We start from the raw sequence: 22,274 nt of genomic DNA on the forward strand, positions 1-22,274 counted from the left end.
AAAGAGAGCGTCACTATGATTGGTTGATGTATATCTTACGCGATTTCTCATTGGTCCACCTCTGGTGACAACTGTCCAGTTGCCAGAGAAACGATGATGTCAGTATTGAATAGTCCATCCTGGATTGGTTCGCTGTAAGAGTAAAAGTAACAGCTAAGGTTAACTACAGGAAAGGGAGCCAAAGAATTGATGTGACATGAAGCATCTGAGCGGAGATCTGGTGCTGCTCTGTGAACTTGTGCTTCGCTCCCTGCCGTTTGTTTTCTGGAGCATTCTTGGGGCCAGAGCATTGGACAATGGCTTGGCGCGGACTCCTACTATGGGCTGGCTGCACTGGGAACGTTTCATGTGCAACCTTGACTGCCAAGAAGAGCCCGATGCCTGCATCAGGTAGAGACACTGTGTGGTCCTTACTCTTTCCTTGTGTTTGTGTGGGTGTATTTGGTAGATGGAATGGGAGCGGTTGAGCTGGAGGTGTAGTTCCCCTACTATTGCTGCTTTTTAAAAAATCCCCAGCAATTTTGTGGTTTTTATATAATTAATTATATAATTAATTATATTAATTAAAATTTTTTATAACCCTTCCGGTATGAGGACTGCCCCTGAACTCTATCAATGTGAACTATGCTGAGATGGGAGATAGCTAGTAGCCAGTGTTTCATTCCCACTCCATCTCTCCGAACTGAGAGTTTTTCATTTATCATATGGCGTGTCTGTACTGTGCCCTTGTTTAGTGCTGGCCTTGAGCAGGCCATATGTACAGTAGGAATGGGTAGGAGGATGACTAAGATCAATGCCATTTTTTTTTCTTTTTGGATCACTGATTCTTTGGCTGTATTGAAGGGAGAGTTAGGGGAAACATGGGATAACTGAGGTATCCCTCAACCCCTTTCCCTTGAGTGTGGCATCAGGCTGGAAAGGCTGACCTGAAGGAACTTTAACATCAAAAGTGAGAGTTGAGACCAGGTTGAAGCTCACAATCCTGGTATGCAAACTAGGAGAAATGTCCTTTTTAATTCAGGGAGCTGACACAGAAAAATCTGTAAAACTGCTGGGCATGGTGGTATCGGACTTTAATCCCAGCACTCCAGAAGCAGAGACAAGCAGATCCCTTGAGTTCAAGGACAGCTTTGAGACCCTGTCTCAAAAAGAGCTACAAAATGTGTTCATTCTCACAAATGAACTTTCAGTTAAACAAATCCATTTTTTAAAAAACCCAACCAAAGCGGGCGTGGTGGCGCCGGAGGCAAAGGCACGCGGATTGCTGGCAGTTCGAGGCCAGCCTGGTCTACAAAGCGAGTCCAGGACAGCCAAGGCTAACACAGAGAAACTCTGTCTTGAAAAACAAAAACAAAAAACAAAAAAACCCAACCATTCATGCCCTGATCCCCTCAATTCAGCAAATAAAACAGATGTCTCTTTCCTGGCATGGATAGGAAAATGAATCAAATGTTTACAGATTTATGGGCATTTTTCTAAAGATGTTTTCTTAGTTTTTGTTTTGTTTTCTTGTTTGTTTAGTTGGTTTTTTGTTTCTTGTTTGTTTTTGTTTTTTGAGACAAAGTTTCTCTATGCCTTGGCTGTCCTAGAAATCACCGCCAGAATTAAAGGCGTGGGTCACCATACCCAGCCTCTTAAAATTCTTAAACGAATCTATGATCTAGAAAATATTAAGAACAAAGTACTGTTGGGCGTGGTGGTGCACACCTTTAATCCCAGCACTCAGGGAGGCAGAGGCAGGTGGAGCTCGGTGATTTCAAGGTCAGCCTGGTCTACAAAGAGAGTCCAGGACAGCCAGGGCTACAGAGAAACCCTATCTAGAAAAACTAAAGAAAAAAAAAGAAAAAGAAAAGAAAATATCTGTATATGCTATCATTTGTGCAGTACTCTGTTGGGGGATGGTGTGTGAAAGGATTGTAAACATCCCAGGTAAAGACAATTTGGGCGTGTCTTGCCTCCAGCTGTGCTGCTTAAAACCACCACCAATACCCCGCTAAAATAAACATTGTTAAAGACTTTAAAAAAAAATCCAGGGTCCAAAATTCAAAAAACAGACCAAAAAAACTCCAGCTAACGATTGTGTTTCTAATGAAACATCAATTTAAAAAAAATTCCTGAGAGAAGACCCACCTTTATGGACTAAAAAAAGACAACAAACAAAAAAGATAAAAAAAAAAGTCTACAGGTTCAAAACAAAAACACAGTACTCCATTAATAGCTAATAGGATTCTTCAATTTATGTACATCCTGTTCTTGCCTGATTTCTTTTTTTTTTTTCTTTAATTTGTATTTGTTTGTTTTGTTCTTCAAGACATCGTTTCTCTGGGTAACAGCCCTGACTGTCTTGGACTCACTTTGTAGACCACCTGCCTCTACCTCCTGAGTGCTGGGTTTGAAGGCCTGTGCCACCATCCCTAGCCTTTTATTATTATTATTATTATTATTATTTTTTGGTTTTTCGAGACAGGGTTTCTCTGTGTAGCCTTGGCTGTCCTGGACCTGCTTTGTAGACCAGGCTGGCCTCAAACTCACAGCGATCCACCTGCCTCTGCCTCCCCAGTGCTGGGATTATAGGCATGCGCCACCACGCCCGGCCCTAGCCTGTTTTTAATGAGAAAGGTGTCCCTCTATAGGCCTGGCTAGTCTAGTGCCTCAGATCCCACATGCTGAGATCACTATCATGAACCGCCACATCAGGCAAGGCTTCATTCTTAGAACATTAATCTTAGGGTGCAAAAGTATGCTCATGTTGATATATCAAACTGCCATTTACCAAGAGTTGTCAGATATATGTGCACAACAACAGTGCGTAATCTTGCTTACTTCCCAACAAAGTTGCCAACCCTGAATTTTGTCATTCATATTTTTAAAAAATTTGTTTGTTTGTTTATTATGTACACAGTGCTCTGCCTGCATGTACACCTGCACTCCAGAAGAGGGCACCAGATCACATTATAGATGGCTGTGAGCCACCCTATGGTTGCTGGGAATTGAACTCAGGACCTCTGGAAGAGCAGTCAGTGCTCTTAACCTCTGAGCCATCTCTCCAGCCTTTGTCAGTCTTTTTTTAAAAAAGATTTATTCATTCGTTTATTATTATTTATTTATTTAAAAAGATTATTTATGTAGATGGGAGCACTGTTTGCCTGTACACCTGCAGGTCAGAAGAGGGCGTCCCAGTATCAGATCCCAGTACAGATGGCTGTGAGCCACCATGTGGTTGCTGGGAATTGAACTCAGATCCTCTGGAAGAGCAGCCAGTGCTCTTAACTGCTGAGCCATCTCTCCAGCCCCAATTTTGTCATTTTAAAAAAACTTTTGCCAATCTGCTTTGTGTTATGAAGTATTATTCTGCCACTGTGGGCTTCAACCCAGGATTTAACCTGTTCGGAAATACTCCACCCCTGAGCTACAGGTCTTCTCTATTTTAAACCAGCTCCTTGTACTGTTTCTTCCATGGATTGCCTTTTACACAATTACTCTTTTAACTGCATCATCTGTTTTTCTTTTATTCCATTTGGTTAGGGTCTAGCATCTATTGCAAATACAGGTAGTTCTTGACTATGAATTGTTTTAAAATACATATAATGTGACATATCATTTTTTTTTCATTGTTTGTAGCTTTGGAGTCTTATGCCAAGAAATTATAAAGTTAAGACAAAAGTCAAATAACATTTTATTTTGGTGCAGAGTAAATTTGAAAATAGGAAACAAAGAGTTGATTTGACTGAAATAACATTCAGGGGTAAGGTGAACTTGGGTTATTTATTTATTTATTTATTTATTTATTTATTTATTTGGTTTTTTGAGACAGGGTTTCTCTGTGTAGCCTTCTCTGTCCTGGACTCACTTTGTAGACCAGGCTGGCCTCAAGATCACCTGCCTCTGTCTCCTAAGTGCAGCTTGGGTTTTTATAAGGTGATTGTGAGCCAGGCCTGGTGTCTGCCTCCTTTAATTCTATAGGCACAGGCTGACAGATCTCAAGCATTTCATCTTTTAGATAAGCTCTTCAAGTCTTTTGCCAAATTCCTTCAAAAGTCTTTTGGGAATTTATTCAAAGTTTCCTAATCCAAGTCATTGAGGAGCATGGTAATTTGATTTTTGTTGTTGTTGTTGTTTTTGTTTGTTTTGGGGGATTGGTTTTTTGAGACAGAGTCTCTCTCTGTGTTGCCTTGGCTGTCCTGCACTCACTTTGTAGACCAGGCTGGTCTCGAACTCACAGCGATCTGCCTGCCTCTGCCTCCCAAGTGCTGGGATTAAAGGCGTTCACCACTACGCCTGGCTGGAGCATGGCAGTTCTAACTTATGGTTGATAAATGTATTCGTCTCTAGGTATCCTGGCCTTTTCTGTTTTTTTTTTTTTCTGTTACTATGGTGAATGAGATTATTTTCTCTACATAGGTTAAGCTGACACCAGAAGAAGCTGTTTATTATACCAATTCTTACCCTGTTGAGATTTCCCTGGTTGTGTGTAGGCCAGACGGCCCTTGGACCTGCAGACTCTGTTTCAGATCGCTAATAGTTGGGATTATAAGCTTGTGTCATCACGGCTTCTTAGTTGCAATAACTTTTCCCTTTTAGTTATTTGGAGTTTTTGTTCTGTGGTTAGAGTTGGAACTGAGGGCCCTACTCCTTCTGTGAGTTCTGGGTCAGAGGTAGTGGGAGGGGAGGGAAAGGGGAGGAATGATAACTTAATTTTACCTTATATGAGTAGCATCATCTAATGACCCCATTCAAAATTCTTTTTCAGTGAGCAGCTGTTCATGCAGATGGCAGAGCTCATGGTCTCTGATGGCTGGAAGGATGCAGGTTATGAATACCTCTGCATAGATGACTGTTGGATGGCTCCCGAAAGGGATTCAAAGGGCCGACTTCAGGCAGATCCCCAGCGCTTTCCTAGTGGGATCCAACACCTAGCTAATTATGTGAGTTTAGAGCTGATTGTTTTTATGGCTTTAGGAAGGCTTATTGAGAAACAGGCCACATGATACTTTGAAAATGGAATGGTTTCTGTTATCTGAAAAATAAATTATGATGCTTTCCACGTGGAATGAACTATCACACCAGGTTGTACACATTTTGCAATAGCTCTTGGGGCCTACCTTGAAACTTCTTTTTTTTTTTTTCCTGAAACCACTGAATCCTCTAAGAGAAAAGGAGAAATGTGGTTATGTTGTATATGCTTCTATCTCCATATCAGCAGGAAAGGCTATCACAGTTGTACTATACTATTAAGTATATAGTTATATATACACACACTATATACTATGTGTATATATAGTATGTATATAGTTATACAATTAAGTATATAGTTTATTTATAGTATAACGACTGTAAGTTATACTATATACTTAATCATTATACTATTGTACTTAACTGTAAAAGATGAAAGCAAATATTCTGGAGACTACTGAAAATAAATGAGGCTAAAGGCAACTAAGCAGATTTTATCCAGTACTGTAGGGAGAAATGTAAAGTTCCAAATCAGATGAACAAGTAAGAATCTACAACCAATGAGCAAATCCTGGCAGTTCAGTAGATGGCAAGCTGCTGAAAGGAGACATCAAGGTCAGAGGATGGTATAGTTTAGCACAGTTCTTTGCTGTAAGCTCATCCAGATGGCAACCAGGAAGGCAGAAACAGGAGGAGAGTCAGAGAGGCTTAACTGAACTGTACTCAGCCTTTCTCAAGATAAAGCTATCACCATAGAGAAACTGTTTAGCATCCCATGAGGAATATCAAAGTCCCCATAGCTTTTTCATCACTTCTGTGCTACAGTTCACATGTATAGTTAGAACTGTTTGAGCAGATTGGATGATTTGTTTTCTGCTTCCAACAAACTCAGCTAGATAATTACAGTGCTTTAAGGAACGAAGGCCCAAGACCCTGAGAAGCACATGTCAACGAGCTCGTAGCCTTAGTGTCTCCCCACTTTTATTGCTTCCTGATTAACCTTCTGTTTGGCCCACCTTTCTTCTCATTTCAGGTCCACAGCAAAGGACTGAAGCTAGGGATTTATGCAGATGTTGGGAATAAAACCTGTGCAGGTTTCCCTGGGAGTTTTGGACACTATGACACTGATGCCCAGACATTTGCTGACTGGGGTGTAGATCTGCTAAAATTTGATGGTTGTAACTGTGACAGTGTGACATCCTTGGCAGATGGTATGTTTCTGTTTTTTTTAAATTATGTTTTAAATATTACATTAAAATCAACAAATTAAAAATGATTTATGAGCCAGGCTCGGTGGTGCATGCCTGTAATCCCAGTACTCAGGGAGGCAGTAGTTCATGAACTCCCTGTGAGTTCAAGACCATCCTGGTCTACAAAGTGAGTCTGGGATAGCTAAGTCTACACAGAGAAGCCCTGTCTCGAAAAAGCAACAACAAAATATGTGTATGTGTATTGCTGTGTATGTGTAGGGGTGTATGTGCTGTCCTGCCTGTTAAGAAGTCAGAAGACCGCTAGGAGTGGTAGTGCATGTCCTTAATCCCAGGGAGGCAGAGACAGGCAGTCTGTGAGTTCAAGGCCAGCCTGGTCTATAAAGGGAATCCAGGACAGCCAAGGCTACACAGAAAAACCCTGTTTCAAACAAACAAACAAACAAACAAACAAAAATTCCGAAGACAACTTGCAGAAATTGGCTCTCCTTTTCTAACCATATTAGTTCCAGGAATCAAACTCAGGTCCTCAGGCTTGGCAGCAAGCACCTTTAATGGCTGAGCCATCTCAAACAGCCCAAGAGATTTAACCATAATAACTTCTCAGTCTTTTGGTTAACATCAACTGAAAGATCCAGCCAGAGACAAGAACTTGAGGCCATAGGGAAGCTGAGGCTCCAAAGACCTAATCTCTTCTCTCTCTTTTTCCTTTCTTTTTCTATGTAGCCTGAGCTGTCCTGGAACTTGATCTCTAGCCCAGGCTGGCCTTGAACTCAGAGAGCTCTGCCTGCCTCTGCCTTCTGAATGCTGGGATTAAACACCACTGCCCAGGCAAAGAACGATCTCAATCATCTATTCAGCTCTGTGGAATTCATACATGTCTACTGTGGCACATGGCATATACTGTGCACTTTTGATTCAAGGACTCAGAATAGACGATAATTAGTAGTTATAACTAGATCTGACATAGTTTGTGAGAGTCCAGAATACCATAGATTAAAAAAAGCATCTTACTCTGCCTTTCCTCCATATATGCATCATCTCTGTACCACCTGTTCAGAGCAATCCAGCAGTCACAATTTAAGCAGAGAGCAACCTGTCCCTGTGACTAGTTTAAAATATAAGCACAGGCTTTCTAAGTGGCCTCTTCACATATACAGTACTAGCTGAAAATTCCTTTCTTTCCCTTATTTTACCTGTTGTTTTCCTCTCGCAGGTTATAAGTACATGTCCTTGGCCTTGAACAGGACGGGCAGAAGCATTGTGTACTCCTGTGAGTGGCCTCTTTATTTGAGACCCTTTCATAAGGTGAGCTAGTGAGCCCAGGCTCTCAATTTCAGGACTTGAGTACAACGAAGCACTTCTTGCCATCCCCACTGCTTGTAACTACAGTAGAGGCTTCCACCGCCTAGGATACCACCTTTGATTGTTCCTTTTCTTTCACTGTTCATATCCTGTTCACCAACAACCCTGCCAGCATTCGCCCCAAAACCTATCTTGAATTCACTAACTTCCTGTCATCACCACACCCACACTGGCCTCCCAGGCCACTCTTATCTCACCCAGCCTGCTCCCTCTACCTCTAGAGGCTCCCTTGCCTACCCCCACCCTTTTCCAAGCAGCAGCAGGACTGTCTGAGAAATGTCAGGGGCATCCCATTCATCCCTTTCTTAGATTGTAATTGGCTCTCCATTGCAGTTGGAATAAAATCGAACTCCATCAACCTGACTCTTGCCTTCCTCTATCCTCCAACACCTCTTTTCCTCACCGCACTTTTTTTCCTTTCTGTCCATCAAATCCCATATTCACCCCCACTGGCTTATATTCATTGTGCATGGATAGTACTGGGTCACAGGGAGGCAGAGGCAGGCGGATCACTGTGAGTTAGAAGCCATCTTGGTCTACAAAGCGAGTCCAGGACAGCCAAGTTTACACAGAGAGACTCTGTCTCAAAATACAAAAATAAAATAAAATAATAATAAAATAGCCTTCTGCGCAGCCAGTCTCTCATCATGAACTGTTTTGTTTCTCCATTCGTGTGTCTATCTTCCCACTAGAATGGAAACCCAGAAGGATAGGTCTTTAATCCATATTGTTTTGCTGAAATCTTTAATCTTTTTCCTCAGCATTTTAGACCTTGGGTGTCACACCTACATCTCTACAAACTGAGTCATTCCACAAATTACATGTTTCATATTCAGATTTTATCATGTACCTTATTTTTACCATTTTGATTCTTGTAATTATTTTATTGCAAAAACAGCAATATACCCACTTTAAGAAAATCTACAGGTTACAGTAAAACCAAAGATCTTTCATAAAGCCAGTACTTAGATACCACAGCTCAGTCCATGTCCAGCATAAACAGTATTTTTTTAAAGATTTATTTATATTATGTATACAATATCTGCCTGCATGTGTGCCTACCTGCCAGAAGAGGGCACCAGATTTCATTATAGATGGCTGTGAGCTACCATGTGGTTGCTGGGAATTGACCTCCAGAAGAGCAAACACTGCTCTTAGCTTCTGAGCCATCTCTCCAGCTCTGCATAAATAGTATTAAAGTCTCTTTACACAGGTACTTAAATTATATGGCCTACTTATAAAATGAGCTTCTTCCAATGAAATGCCTTTACATCTAGAACTCTAAAAGATGATCAGGCTTTGTTATGGGAGACTTTGGAGCTGTAGACTATAGAGGCTCTCAGTGCCTACTTTACCTAGCCTGTAGGAAAATTAAGACTAAAGAATTCTATCTTTTTATAGCCCAATTACACAGATATCCAGTATTACTGCAATCACTGGCGAAATTTTGATGATGTTTATGATTCCTGGGAAAGCATAAAGAGTATCTTGGCCTGGACAACAGCTAACCAGAAGGAGCTGGTTGAAGTCGCTGGACCCGGGGGTTGGAATGACCCAGACATGGTAAGGACTTGAGCCTTCCACATAGAAGAGCTGGTCCCTTTTTGTATGTTGGTGTCTAGATCTGCAACCAGGGCCTAGTACAAGCTAAGCAAGGTTTATAGCACCACTGGGCATGGTGACACATGTATTTAATCATAGCACATGGGAGGCAGAGGCAGAGAGATCTCTGAGTTCAAGGCCAACCTGGTCTACAAAGTGAGTCTAGGACAGCCAAGGCTACTCAGAGAAACCCTCTCTCTCGAAAAAAAGTTTCTAGCATGGAGCTATACACCCAGCCCTTCCTTTAGTACTTAGATCATAGTGTGCTGTAGAAAATGGTTTTGCTCACTGTACAGCTGCTTGGAGTCTCAGCATTCCAGAGGCTGAGACAAGAAAGTTGCTCTATATTCAAGGGCAAAAGTTTAGCCTGGACTACACAGTGAAACCTTATCTCTTTAAAGAAGAGAAAAACTTCTACAGGTATCTTTAAAGAAGAGAAAAACTTCTGCAGGTATCCAGGCAGGGAAGTGAACCCCACAAAGAGGTAAGAATGAAAACCCAGTATAGATTGATTTTGTCAACCTGGATGAGAGTTTGGGGAGTCTAATGCCAGGTGGTTCAATGTCAGCATGTTTAAAGCACAGTAAGATTTGGGAAAAGGCCAATTCCAGGTGCACAATAAAGCTTAAGGTGTGATTACATAGAAATTCTTTTATGCGTGTGGTGGCACACGCCTTTAATCTCAGTGTTGGGAGGCAGAGGCAGGCAGATCTCTGAGTTTGAGGCCAGCCAGGTCTACAAAGTGAGTTCAGAACAGCCAGGACTACAAGAGAAAAAAACCTGTTTTACACAGTACATGTGACCATGAGAGTGGGTTCCACAGCTAAAAGGTCTAGAACCAATGTGGACTCTGACCAATAGCATAGAGGTCAGTAGGCCATATAGTGCATGTGACCTCTCCCCCAGGGATGGTTAATGGTCTAGAGAGGGAAGTCTGGGCTAATCATTCTGGGGAATTTGGGTGAGGTCTGCCTCTAAAGCTAACAAAACGGTCGCCAAGGTGTCAACAAAATCCAGATCCAGCCTTTGTGGCAGGAACCCTGGTATTTTCTCTCTTCCACTGAAAAGAGGCCCCTGTGTTTTACATTCCATATTTTAATTTCCTTAATGCTTCTCAATGAGTACAAGGACCTATGTGCCCCCAACAAACAACAGCAACCCACTCTTTCATCTGATTTATTTCACTCTTTATCCTAGTTAGTGATTGGCAACTTTGGCCTCAGTTGGGACCAGCAGGTAACACAGATGGCCCTCTGGGCTGTCATGGCAGCTCCTCTACTCATGTCCAATGATCTCCGACAAATCAGCTCTCAAGCCAAAGCCCTCCTTCAAAACAAGGATGTAATTGCCATCAACCAGGACCCCTTGGGCAAGCAGGGCTACTGTTTTAGAAAGGTAACAATATTAACGTTTATGGTTTGTGCTATTTTGGGATTTTTTGTTTGTTTGTTTTTTGTTTTTCGAGAGAGGGTTTCTCTGTGTAATAGCCCTGGCTGTCCTCAAACTCAGCAATCCACCTGCCTCTGCCTCCTGAGTGCTGAGATTAAGGGTTCTTTGTCACCACACCAGCTTATTTTTTTTTTCAAGACAGGATTTCTCTGCTGTAGTCCTGGCTGTCCTGGAACTAGCTCTGTAAACTAGGGTGGTTATGGGGTGTCCAACAGAGAAGACCACTCTGACACAGAGTTAAGCCACCACAATAAAGCTTAAGGTGTGACTACATAGAAATTCTTTTATGGGTGTGGTGGTACACGCCTTTAATCTCAGTATTAGCTGGCAGGTCACTACGCTGGTTGTTCAGGATCCCAGTGTGGCCCTGAGCCTTTCTGGGTGGACATAGTTTAGTTAACAAGAAGTTAGCCAGAAGAGTAACTGCAGAAGCCAAAAGGCAATGTTACGACATTTAGAGACTTTCCTGGAACTGTATGAACGTTGGTGGATGAAATCTTTTTGTTTTTCAAGACAGGGTTTCTTGTTTAGCCCTGACTATCCTGGAACTCCCTCCCCTAGACCATGCTGGCCTAGAACTCAGAGCAGCCTCTGCATCTGAGTACTGGGATTAAAGGCGTGTGCCACCACATCCAGCTAGACATTACTTTTTAATTTCTAAAATATACGACTGGCGTTTTAAGTTCTTTCTCCGAGTGCATGCTAGTTCTGAAAATACAGCCAGTAATGAGGTTACCACATGCTCTAACTTCTTTTCTTGACTTTTCAGGAAAACTACATTGAGGTTTGGGAACGACCACTCTCAAACTTAGCCTGGGCTGTGGCTGTGAGAAACCTGCAGGAAATTGGTGGGCCTCGTTTCTACACCATCCAGGTTTCCTCCCTGGGTCAAGGAGTAGCCTGCAACCCTGGCTGCATCATCACACAGCTCCTCCCAGTGAAAACACAGCTAGGCTTCTACGAATGGACTTTGACCTTAAAAATGCGAATAAATCCCTCAAGCACTGTTTTGCTTCGGCTAGAAAGATAAACTACACTATATCTAAAGGCAGAGATCTGCAAGTGCCCAGTTTTGCTAAGGACCGGAACTCCTTCCTTCCCTTTTCTTGTTCTTTTAAATAAAGTATTCAGAAGTCATAGCCCTTTAAAGTTATTTCTCAGGTTTTTGGAAAGGCTTTTGAGAGTAAGTGGGTACTCCTGTGCCAAGCACTGTAACAGATGCCTCAGGTTCATTTTCACCTCATAACCCTGAGCCAGGCGTTTACCCATTAGACTCTATAGAGTCACAATTAAATAACAAAAACAAAAAACCTTTAGACTTATGTCTTGCGTATCTAGGCAAAACATTCAAAACACATAAATCTAAATCTGTGTGTGTTCCCCATGCATGTCTGGTGCCCAGGAAGTCGGAAGAGGTCACAGGACCCTCTGGACCTGACCCTGAGACCTCTACAAAAAAAAAAAAAAACTGCTCTAATCAGAGACAGCTCTCTAGCACCTGGAGCACCTCATTGCTTAATCTAGTGCAAAGGAAAATGAAATCATTTCCCTCAGGTGGTGGGTTCGGATGTGGTGGCAGGGCTTCCATCCCAGAACTACAAAGTGAGAGCCTGCCTAAAGCAAACAAAAAGGCTGGAAGGGAAGAACTTGAATTCCGATGCCTGGGTTGCCACCCAGAGCTAAGGCAGATGCCTTTACTTTTATAAAGGGTGATGGGCTTATTTCAAGCCCATTTGTACATTCTAACCTATAAAGACAAACTTGTAGGCAAGGTTTCAAAACTGTCCCTTTGCCATTCCATTTTTAACTATTCTTCTCACCAAGGAGGTTGTGCATATCCATAATCACAGCTGGCAAAAAGCTGAAGCAGGACTGCCAAGGAGACCAGCCCAGGCTATGTAACAGAAATCTCCCAAAAGCCAAACCCCAAATCCACAAGCAAAATTATGTGCCTGACATTCTGAATGTGCACAAAATAGTGCAAAAACACCCGCCTGAACTACTAAAGGGGGCAGAGTTCTCAGGAAAAGCCTATGACCTGGATTTGACACTGAAACCTTTCTTTCTGACCTGTTTTGCATATGTGTTAAACACCCCCCGCCCCAACCTCAAAAACAGCTAAACCTAGGCATGGACTAGATAGATAATTGAGAACTTAAGGGCAGTGCCTGTTCTTCCTGAGGACCCAGGTTAATTCCCAGCACCCACATGGACGGTGACAACTGCTAATTCTAGTCCTAGGGGATCTAGTCCTTTATGGGTATTGGGGGAGGGGGCTTATTGCTTCACCCTATTGAGACAATTATTTGTAGACACTAGCTTTACTGCTGATATACAAAGGTGAAGCACCAGCTCAAGTGTAAGAGGGGAAAGGTGTGACTTGGAACAGGCACTTTAATCCCAGCATCTGGAAGGAAGATGGCTGTCACTTAGAGGCCAGCTTGGTGCAGGTTTCTACGGAAACCCTGGACGGTGGTCAATTTACTGGGAGGGCGCTTCACAGTAAAAATCTCACCTAAAAGCTGTGTGGCTAAGTCAAGATGTATGTTTAAAAGGTCATAAATCTAAAACCAGTAATGTGTATCGAATGGAGTGGCTGTCCAAAGAACAAAGCCAAATCTCCTTACTAACAAAGGCGTGTAAACTTCAGATGTGTTCCTGACCTTAGGATTTAATGATAACTAGTAACCCATGGATTTAAAACACCAAGTAGGATCCCAAGGACAAGTCACATTTCAAATCATTCAACAGGGTTCAATCCAAAGTAGTACTCAGTCATCAACCACAAACTTTCAGTGAATTTCTTGAACGATTTCTTTATTCCTTCCCCAAAGACCAACTGCAATGAAATGAAGTGAGTCAAAGCTCATGACTTATTGTCTTCATAACAACATCACCTTAGAACTGGATCACTTGGCCCTGAAAACAGAAGAGAAAAACAAAGTGTTTTGCTGGGTTTTCCCCCCTCCTCAAGACAGGGCTTCTCTGTGTAAATAATAGCCCTGGCTGCCTGGATTTGCTTTGTTGACCAGGCTGGCCTCCAACTCACAGTGGTCCACCTGCCTCTGCCTCAACGCTGGCTGGGAGTGCTTTTGTAGTTCTTAAGGAACCTTTACATAAGCGGCTGGGCATGCCTCCGCTTAGTAGTTTGGTACCTTCCGTGGCCCTGCGGTCCACACATTTTGGAAGAATACCATGCTATCTCTTCCTTGCCTAATTACAACAAAATCTATACACTGAAATGTTGAAGCCATTTCTTTAGATATACTGCTGTTCAAATTTTTGCATTTCCCAACTAATAAAGCACATGCAAAATTCAAATCTGACAAGACCCCCAACAAAACCTAAAAACAAAACAAAACAAAAACCACTACTGGTCCCAAGCACTTCAGATAGGGATACGTAATTTGTATCTTCAGCTGTGGACAATTATCTTTGAGGGTGCCCTGTGGCACAGCGAGCAATCCTGAAATAGTTACCTCTATAAAGCTGTATACATTAGAAAGGAGGGTACCCAGCACTCCAGAGGCAGCCAGATCTCAGAGTCTGAGGACAGCCAGGGCAACACAGAAAAACTCTGCCTCAAAAAACCACGGAGGGTACCTTTCTCTTCTTATCGCCTCCCAGTTCAAAATGCTTGCATCTCTTAATAGCCAGCATCCTCTTAGATCTGCAGTTGGGCTCCACACACTCCAGTCTCAGCACAATCTTCTTTGTAGTTTTAGCCTAGAAAAGAAATGAATCAAATCCTTTACAAAAGTACCCATTTTGCCATGATCTTTACCTAAGTAAGAAAAAAAAGTCAATAATCTTATAACAAAACTCAACAGTAACAAAACTGAAGCTGTACGTTGTGCAACACACCTGTATGAGGCCAGATTGGGCTTATAATTGTCAAAAAAAAAAAAAAAAAGAGAAAGCTACTTTAAATTCCTTTTAGGCTATTTTAGTGGGTTATTCAAATAAAAGCCAGCAAAATTCATGCAACTAGGAAATACAACTTTTGGAGCTCATTAAATTAGCTTAAGATTGCAAGACCTACCACCACTAATCAATGTTTTTTTCTTTCTTTCTTTTTGAGACAAGGTTTCTGCTTAGCCTTGGAACTCATTCTGTAGACCAGGATGACCTCGAACTCAGAGATGAGTGCTGGGATTTTAAAAAATTCATAAAGCTTTAATTAGGCGGGCCATGGTGGTACACACCATTAATCCCAGTCCTTGGGAGGCAGAGGCAGGTAGATCTCTGAGTTCAAGGCCAGCCTGGTCTACAGAGTGAGACCAGGACAGGCAGGTCTACACAGAGAAACCCTGTCTCGAGTGATTACTCACTCCCCACTATCAAGTTAAACCCACTATTTTAGCCAGAGTTTCGTTGCTATTTTGCAGTTTGCAAGCTGAAACGTATCTATCTTCCAAACAAGATGTCTGTATTTCTAAACAAGCTTCCCATTCACCCTAGACCCAAGCCTTTTCCAGGCCCCAGATGATGTCATTTAGTAGTTTCTACAACCAGGCTGGCAGAGGAGGAACAGTGCTTGTAGGTAAGGGAAGACATACTACTACAATAAGCAAGAAACTATCAATTACCAGACACTAACCTTTTTGCGGAAAATCGGCTTAGTCTGCCCACCATAGCCACTCTGTTTCCTGTCATAACGCCGCTTTCCTGGAAAACAAAGTTATTCGTTATGGTACGATACAGATCTTACAGTCAAAATAGCCACAAGGAAAATTTGTACGTTTAAAACTCGAGCCACCCTGCATTAAGAAATTGGAGGCGGGGACCTGGACATGTAGTACATTTCACATCACCTCAAAAACAAAGTATTGAGTCTGGCGTGGCAAGGAATAGTTTGTAGAAACCCAACCCTTGAGAGGCTGAGGCACCAGGACTGTGTATTCCAGGCCGGCCAGCCTTACTTAAGAGGCTCTAGTCTTTGTCCCACCAACTCCCTATCCCGCCACACAACCACATCCGAATTACATCCCAGCAGCTTACCCTGAGCATATAAAGAATCCTTGCCCTTCTTGTACTGTGTCACTTTGTGGGGCTGGTGCTTGCCACATTTCTTGCAAAATGTCCGGCGGGTCTTAGGAACATTCACCTGGTAAAAATAAAGTTGTTAGACTGTGCAGTTACCAGACCACAATGGCCCGGCGTCCTTGCCGGATCCAAGTAAAGCTGATTAATTCTACAAGCACTCACTAACATGCAATGACCACTTTCTCTAAAAGATGTTGCAGTTACCCGCGCCATCAAACCCAAAGCTAAGTCACCTCATCACTCCAATTCCTCCACCCATAACTCGGTTTCCTCAGTGTCGCTCTCGGCTATACTGGTTTTTTTTGTGTACATCAAGATCATGCCGGGGCCTGGATGCATGCTGGGACGGGACGGTCCACTTCAGGTGCAAGGATTAAGGTGGATCCTATCAAACCCCCCAAATCATACCATGTTGGCGGGAGCGTTATCGGCTCAGAAAGAAAGAAGGCAGGCCAGCAACGGAAGTTTATAGGAGGTGCCTGTGTGGACTTCCTCAGAGGCATGGGAAACAGCGACCATAGAGTCTAAGGACCCTGCAGCGCCCTCAGCTGGCTGGCTGGTTTGTCTCAGCGGCTCCGCCTAAGGTCCGGCAGCTCTCTCCTCCGCTTCCTAGTACTTCATCGCTTTTGGAGGACTTTCAATTTAATAGTTCACGTGAAGAAAGCAATTCTCTTCCCAGAATCTAATCTCCGGTGTTGGAGCAGAACAGGAACTAGGATCAAGTGAAAGGGTCCTCTTTCTCAGCATAACACTCTTGTTCCACTTCAAGGAAACTGGGACCATCTTTTCACAGCCAAGTGTGGCATAAGGAAGCCCTGAAATGGAGTCAATTGTTTCAGTTCGTTTCTCATGTGATCACTGGGCCCACATGCTTGTTTGTGTCTATTCTGTTTCAGACATGTGTTGTAGGAGCAGGACACAGTATAAAAGCAGCACTTTCTTGTTTTGTTTTGTTTTGTTTTGTCGTTTTGAGGATTTTTTTGGGGGGGCGTGGGTTTTGTTTTGTTTTTTGTTTGTTTGATTGATTGTTTGTTTTTTGAGACAAGGTTTCTTCTCTGTGTAGCCTTGGCTGTCCTGGACTCACTTTGTAGACCAGGCTGGCCTCAAACTCACAGCGATCCTCCTGCCTCTGCCTCCCTGAGAAAAGCAGCACCATTTAGCTGAGGAGGCAAATTGGCTGATTTGGTTCTTAAAAACTGGCAATGAATTTATCCTGCTTCGGAAATAGGTGGGCCAACAAAGAAAATATATTTTAGGAATTCACTTCCCCGAATACAAGGCAGCAGGCATGTATGAATTTCAAGAGAGTCCAGCAAAGAAAGGGGCCTGAGTTTTAAAATAGATCCTCAGAGTAATTGTAGGAATAAGCCGGTAATGCTACTGCCATTTTCCAGGCGAGGAAACGAGTGGGATTTTCCACTAACATGTAAAGCTGTTTGTCCAGTGCCGATAGTAGTGTATTCAGAACCCCCATCCCATATTCCAGGGGCATGTGAAACAATCTGTCCTGTGTCAATACTAGTATATTCAAATGCACACCCTAGGTATCATGACTCTGGAACCCAGTTTCCTTTTACCATAACATAATACTATTATGGCCTGTCTTTGTAGCAAAGAGGGCCTCACTAATGCCAGGTTAGCCTTAAACTCAGCTATGCAGCTGAATCTGGCTGTGAATTTCTGATCCTCCTCTTGAGTGGTGGGTGCCACCACGCCTGGCTTATGCCTCCTTCTTTGAATCCTGTCAGCCTTAGAAGCTGTTTGCTGTTGCTCGTACTCACCAAATGAGGAGGTGAGGCACATGAGGCAGTAAATTCCCTTATCCAAAGTCACAGGCCTGGCTATTTTTGAAGTTGGAGTTTGATCTTATGCCCTTTTGTACTACGTAGGTCTACCCTTATTCAGTACATTACACGGGGAAAGAGAGGGGCCTGCAGGATAGACAACTGGGCTAGCATACAGGAGGAGGCAGCCGTGGCCTCGGAGCTAATGTTGGGAGACCTTAGAGTATCCCGCTTGTGTGATGCTCCAGAAACATGCTGACTTTGTTCACCCACAGTTTTGTTGGATGGTCTCCTGGCATTAAGATAAGGATAACACCATTGGGGCTGGAGAGATGGCTCAGTGGTTAAGAGCATGGTCTGCTCTTCCAGAGGTCCTGAGTTCAATTCCCCGCAACCACATGGTGGCTCACAACCATCTGTAATGAGATCTGGTGCCCTCTTCTGGCCTGCAGGTGTACCAGGCAGAGAATTGTATACATAATAAATAAATCTTTAAAACAAACAAACAAACAAACAAAAAGGATAACACCATTGTCTGCTGAAGTCCAGCAGGATTTTCCTCTCTCTAGTCCCTTAAAAAGGTCTCCCGGGGGTGGGGGGGGGGTGGGGGGGGTGGGGGGGTGGGGGGGGGTGGGAGGTGGGGCTGGAGAGATGGCTCAGTGGTTAAGAGCACTGGCTGCTCTTCTAGAGGTCCTGAGTTCAATTCCCAGAAACCACATGGTGGCTCACAGCCATCTGTAATGTGATCTGATGCCCTCTTCTGGCATGTAGGTGTATGTGCAGATATAGCCCTCACATAAATAAATCTTCCCAAAAAAAAGTCTCACTGGCCATTAGGGAGGTTTTAGTTTGTTTTGTTTTGCTTGTTTTGTTTTGTTTTGAGAGCCGGTTTCTCTTATAGTCCTGGCTGTCTTGGACTCACTTTGTAGACATGGCTGGCCTCGAACTCAGAGATCCGCTTGCCTCTGCCTCCCTGAGTGCTGGGATCACAGGCGTGTGCCACCATGCCCAGCTTGGGAGGGTTTTTTCTTTCTTTCTTTCTTTCTTTCTTTCTTTCTTTTTTCTTTTTTCTTTTTTTCTTTTTTTGCTTGTTTTTCGAGACAGGGTTTCTCTGTGTAGCCTTGGCTGTCCTAGACTCGCTTTGTAGACCAGGCTGGCCTCGAACTCACAGTGATCCCCCTGCCTTTGCCTCCCTAGTGCTGGGATTTGCTACCACGCCTGACTCTTTAGGGGGTTTCTAAAGTGTTTATTTTTGTTTTACATGTAAGTAATCTGGAGATATGAAGATAATTAGTCCCCTTCATCTAGTCAAATTTGATTCTTCTTATCATTTCCCATGTGATGTAGTTTGGGAGATAGTTTTTATTTTATAATGTTTAATTGATAAAATTGCAGGTTTAAGGTATATAATATGATATATATTCATCTTGTGTAATAATTGCCACAGTCAAATTAACAACATATCACCACCATCCATGGTTGTGGTGTGTGTGTGTGTGTGTGTGTGTGTGTGTGTGTGTGTGTAGGGGTAAAGGCACTTAAGTCTTCTCTCTTATCCAATTTCAAGTAAGTAATAGAATATTAACACAGTCTCCATGTTGCATTTTAGATCCCCAGAAGTTATTCATTTTATAGTTTAAAATTTGTTTAGCAATATTTTTCTGTTTTCTACATGTCTGTGCTCAGTAATTTCCCCTAAAATGAAACACTCATAACTTAAGACAGGACTCAGGGTATAGTTTGGCTTTGCACAGTGTATAAGACATTCACTTTCCCCCAGAATTTTTACCTCTAGGAAAAAGCCCAATGTCATATTGACTTTTCCCTCAGCCATGTATGTTTCTGACTTGTCATTTCTTTTCTTTTTCTTTTTGTTTTTGTTTTGTTTGTTTTTTATAGCCACCCACCCTACTTCCTCCTGGAGATATTTGAACTTCAAAGTTGAAGCCCAATTGTGAAACATCACTCTTCACCCTGAAAATACATTGCTGAGTTTGACATTTTAAAAAATGATTTGTTTATTTTTATTATGTATACAGTGCTCTGCCTGAATGTATGCCTACAGGCCAGAAGAGAGCAGCAAATCACTTTATAGGTAGTTGTGAGCGACTATGTGGTTGCTGGGAATTGAACTTGGGATCTCTGGAAGAGCAGTCAGTGCTCTTAACCTCTGAGCCATCTCTCCAGTGCTGTTTGACTTCTTAAGCCAAATGATGAAGGCTGTTTTGAATATTAATTGCCCTGATTTTATGATCTAGAGGACACAACCATTCACTATTCACACATTAACAGGGCTACTTTCTCATCTTCCTCAAAACTGTTTACTACGCACAGCACCAAGAACAGAACCCTATATTACACTGTATTTAAGTGTATGCATGTGTGCATCCCACAACATGAGTGTGGAGGTCAGAAGAAACACCAATGGGAGTTACTTCTCTCCTTTCATGGGTATTGAACACAAGTCATCAGGCTTGACAGCAAGCGTTTTTTCCTGCTGACCCATTTCCAGGGTCCGTCCACCAGCAATAATTTGAGTTTACACTAACTTATTTGTTTGAAATATTTGGGGATAGGTCTGATGGTATGAATGGGTGTGCTCAGTGAGTGGCTGTGGGCAAGGGGTGAAGAAGTTCCTAGCTTTATTCTGCCTTTCCCCTTTGCCTCCCTGTCTAATGTCCCACAGGGCTCATATTATCTCCTAATTCCCAGCTCAATGGACCTTTAGAAATGATGGAGCATCTGATTGAAGAAAAGGGGAGAAGATAATGAATGTCTGTGGTCACTCCATTGGTGACTGGAACAACTACTGCGCATGACTAAGGAAAGGACATAATTCGTCAATAAAGTGGGGAGAGCCACACAACTCTTGGTGTTCATCCATCTATATCAACATAAGGGTTTACCAATCTGCCATTCTACAAGTGCTTTTAAAAAGTCCTGCTGCTAGCTTGGATGCAGGCAGACTTGACAGCCAAACTCTGACAAGACAGGGTAGGCAAGTCCTCAATAGTTCCTGCCTCACAAATATGTCTGTCGGATATATTGGGCCAGAAGGCTGAAGAAGATGCTTCAATGTTATAGAGAGTTTTGGGTAACCATTCAGGCAGTAAACTGTCTTTGTCATTTTTTCACTTGGAAGATGCTAACCTGCACTTCCTGTCTACTTAGGTAATTAATTTTACTCCTTCTCAAGTCCCTGATGGGGTTGAAGATAGTTTAGTCTTACAATTAAGCTTATTTGGTGAGGGGTTAAGATGTTTATAGATCAAGATAGATGCTTTAAGTTGATAGAGATGAGATATGATAGATACTGATTTTCATTCAGAATTTTAGACACACCAAGATAGGAAAGATGTTTACTTCAATTTTGCCAAATACAAATAGCCAAATCATTATGAATGTAACTTTTATATAATTCCTGATTGTTTTGTAGTTCTTCCTGTTGTATATAGTTTATCTTATTTATGTGTAACAATATAAATGTATATGTTAAAAATAAAGAAATATTTTTAAAAGTCCTGCTGCTTTCAAAATTCTGACCAATTTTTGACATCAGTGATATGTTTCTGTATTAGGGTATAATATCTCTGTAAGGCAATATGAAACTGCCCTGTGAGAGAAGATGGACAAGGAAATCAGTCACCAGGGGCTCTGTCACCATCATGTGGCAGATATTGTCTACATTTCTTTAGAGAATCCTTGGGGAGAAGATGGAAGCTGGGACATAAACTAGGGACCTGCTGATGGGACATTGAGACTTCAAAGAACACAGCTAGTCTTGTTTACTGCATAAAAGGATCAAAGAAAACATTGTAACTTGTTTATCTTTGAGAAAAAAAAAGACAGAATCTTCTATGTTGTCCATAGAAGAACGTGTGATCATCCTGCCCCCATCACCCAGGTAGATGGGATTGTGAGTGTTCCATCAGGCTCAGCTCATAAGGCTGAATCTTGAAGAAAGAATATCCATAAAAGAACACACACACACACACACACACACACACACAGAGAGAGAGAGAGAGAGAGAGAGAGAGAGAGAGAGAGAGAGAGAGAATGAGAGAGAGAGAGAGACAGACAAAATGGGGAAGGGCACAAGTCTTTGTGTGGGCTTACATTCAGGCATATTTATCTGTAGAAAAAAAAATGCTTTCTTAGAAAATGACTCAGCAGGGGAAGTCTTGTCTCTACCTCTGGCAGGCTGTGTATTTCAGGGTCTCTGAGTGAGTCTTCTTCATCTTTCAAGTTGAACTGTGTGATTCTGGGTCTCCCTCCTGAGGGAACAGGAGACCACAAAGACACCCACTTTGCTCTGTGTCTTGCCAGCTTGGGCATCTCTCTTCTTCTCGTGCTGATCATCCCCCACAGTCTTTTAGGTATGTCATTCCTTTACCCCCATGAAGGGCAGTCTGATGACCTGTTTGTTCATGACAGCCCCATCATCTTAGGGCCACTCAGCCACCCCAATAATGGTAAGAGCGATTCTAATGGTAAGAATAGACTCTATTAGTGTAAGAGGTCCCAGGCAAATGAGGGGTGGAGAGAGTTGGGGGGGGGAGTGGAATAGGGACAGCAGCACGGAACCAGATACCATATTGCTAAGAAGAAGAAAAAAAAAGGCATTGGTTTAAGTCAGGAAACAAAAAAAGGGAACTGAGTGGCTGTGAAAGGGTGGGGTTTGCTCAGACTGTCCTTCCTCTCTGGACTGTAAGAATATGTCTCCAGGGCCAGTGTCTTCAGAGATCCAGTCTCACCTTCCAAGTCCTGGCATCTCATTACATCTGGGAAGTGGCCTGCATTAAGTCCTAACTGAGGTGGGTCTCGGGTGAAGCAGAGGCTGGGCAGCAGCCATAGCTCCTTCTCTTGG

The 22,274-nt window shown here is 42.7% G+C and overlaps 3 protein-coding genes across 4 annotated transcripts in view; 2 read left to right on the forward strand and 1 right to left on the reverse strand.

Annotated features, from left to right (window-relative positions):
• The first annotated feature begins 31 nt into the window (after window positions 1–31).
• Window positions 32–11,716, forward strand: GLA (galactosidase alpha). Of its 2 annotated transcripts, XM_084788464.1 has the most exons (7): window positions 32–390; window positions 4,751–4,925; window positions 5,987–6,164; window positions 7,378–7,469; window positions 8,928–9,089; window positions 10,326–10,523; window positions 11,347–11,716. In XM_084788464.1, exons 1-7 carry the CDS (start codon window positions 197–199, stop codon window positions 11,605–11,607), a joined length of 1,260 nt encoding a protein of 419 aa, XP_084644590.1. In that variant the 5' UTR covers window positions 32–196; the 3' UTR covers window positions 11,608–11,716. The 2 variants fall into 2 exon arrangements, with proteins under 2 accessions (XP_084644590.1, XP_084644591.1); XM_084788465.1 differs by lacking the exon at window positions 10,326–10,523.
• A 1,657-nt stretch (window positions 11,717–13,373) lies between these two features.
• On the reverse strand, window positions 13,374–16,146 carry RPL36A (ribosomal protein L36a). Its single transcript, XM_084788475.1, has 5 exons — window positions 16,032–16,146; window positions 15,579–15,684; window positions 15,178–15,245; window positions 14,181–14,303; window positions 13,374–13,496 (listed from the first exon to the last, which is right to left on the reverse strand). Exons 1-5 carry the CDS (start codon window positions 16,032–16,034, stop codon window positions 13,476–13,478), a joined length of 321 nt encoding a protein of 106 aa, XP_084644601.1. The 5' UTR covers window positions 16,035–16,146; the 3' UTR covers window positions 13,374–13,475.
• A 5,940-nt stretch (window positions 16,147–22,086) lies between these two features.
• The window catches only part of BTK (Bruton tyrosine kinase), a 45,187-nt gene continuing 44,999 nt past the window's right edge, over window positions 22,087–22,274 (forward strand). The window contains exon 1 of the mRNA XM_084788458.1: window positions 22,087–22,221. The gene's annotated coding sequence lies outside the window, so the exon portion shown is untranslated. The remainder of the gene's footprint in view (window positions 22,222–22,274) is intronic.

This window comes from Acomys minous (genome assembly GCF_964271855.1).
Source record: "Acomys minous genome assembly, chromosome: 7".
NCBI classification, from domain to species: domain Eukaryota; kingdom Metazoa; phylum Chordata; class Mammalia; order Rodentia; family Muridae; genus Acomys; species Acomys minous.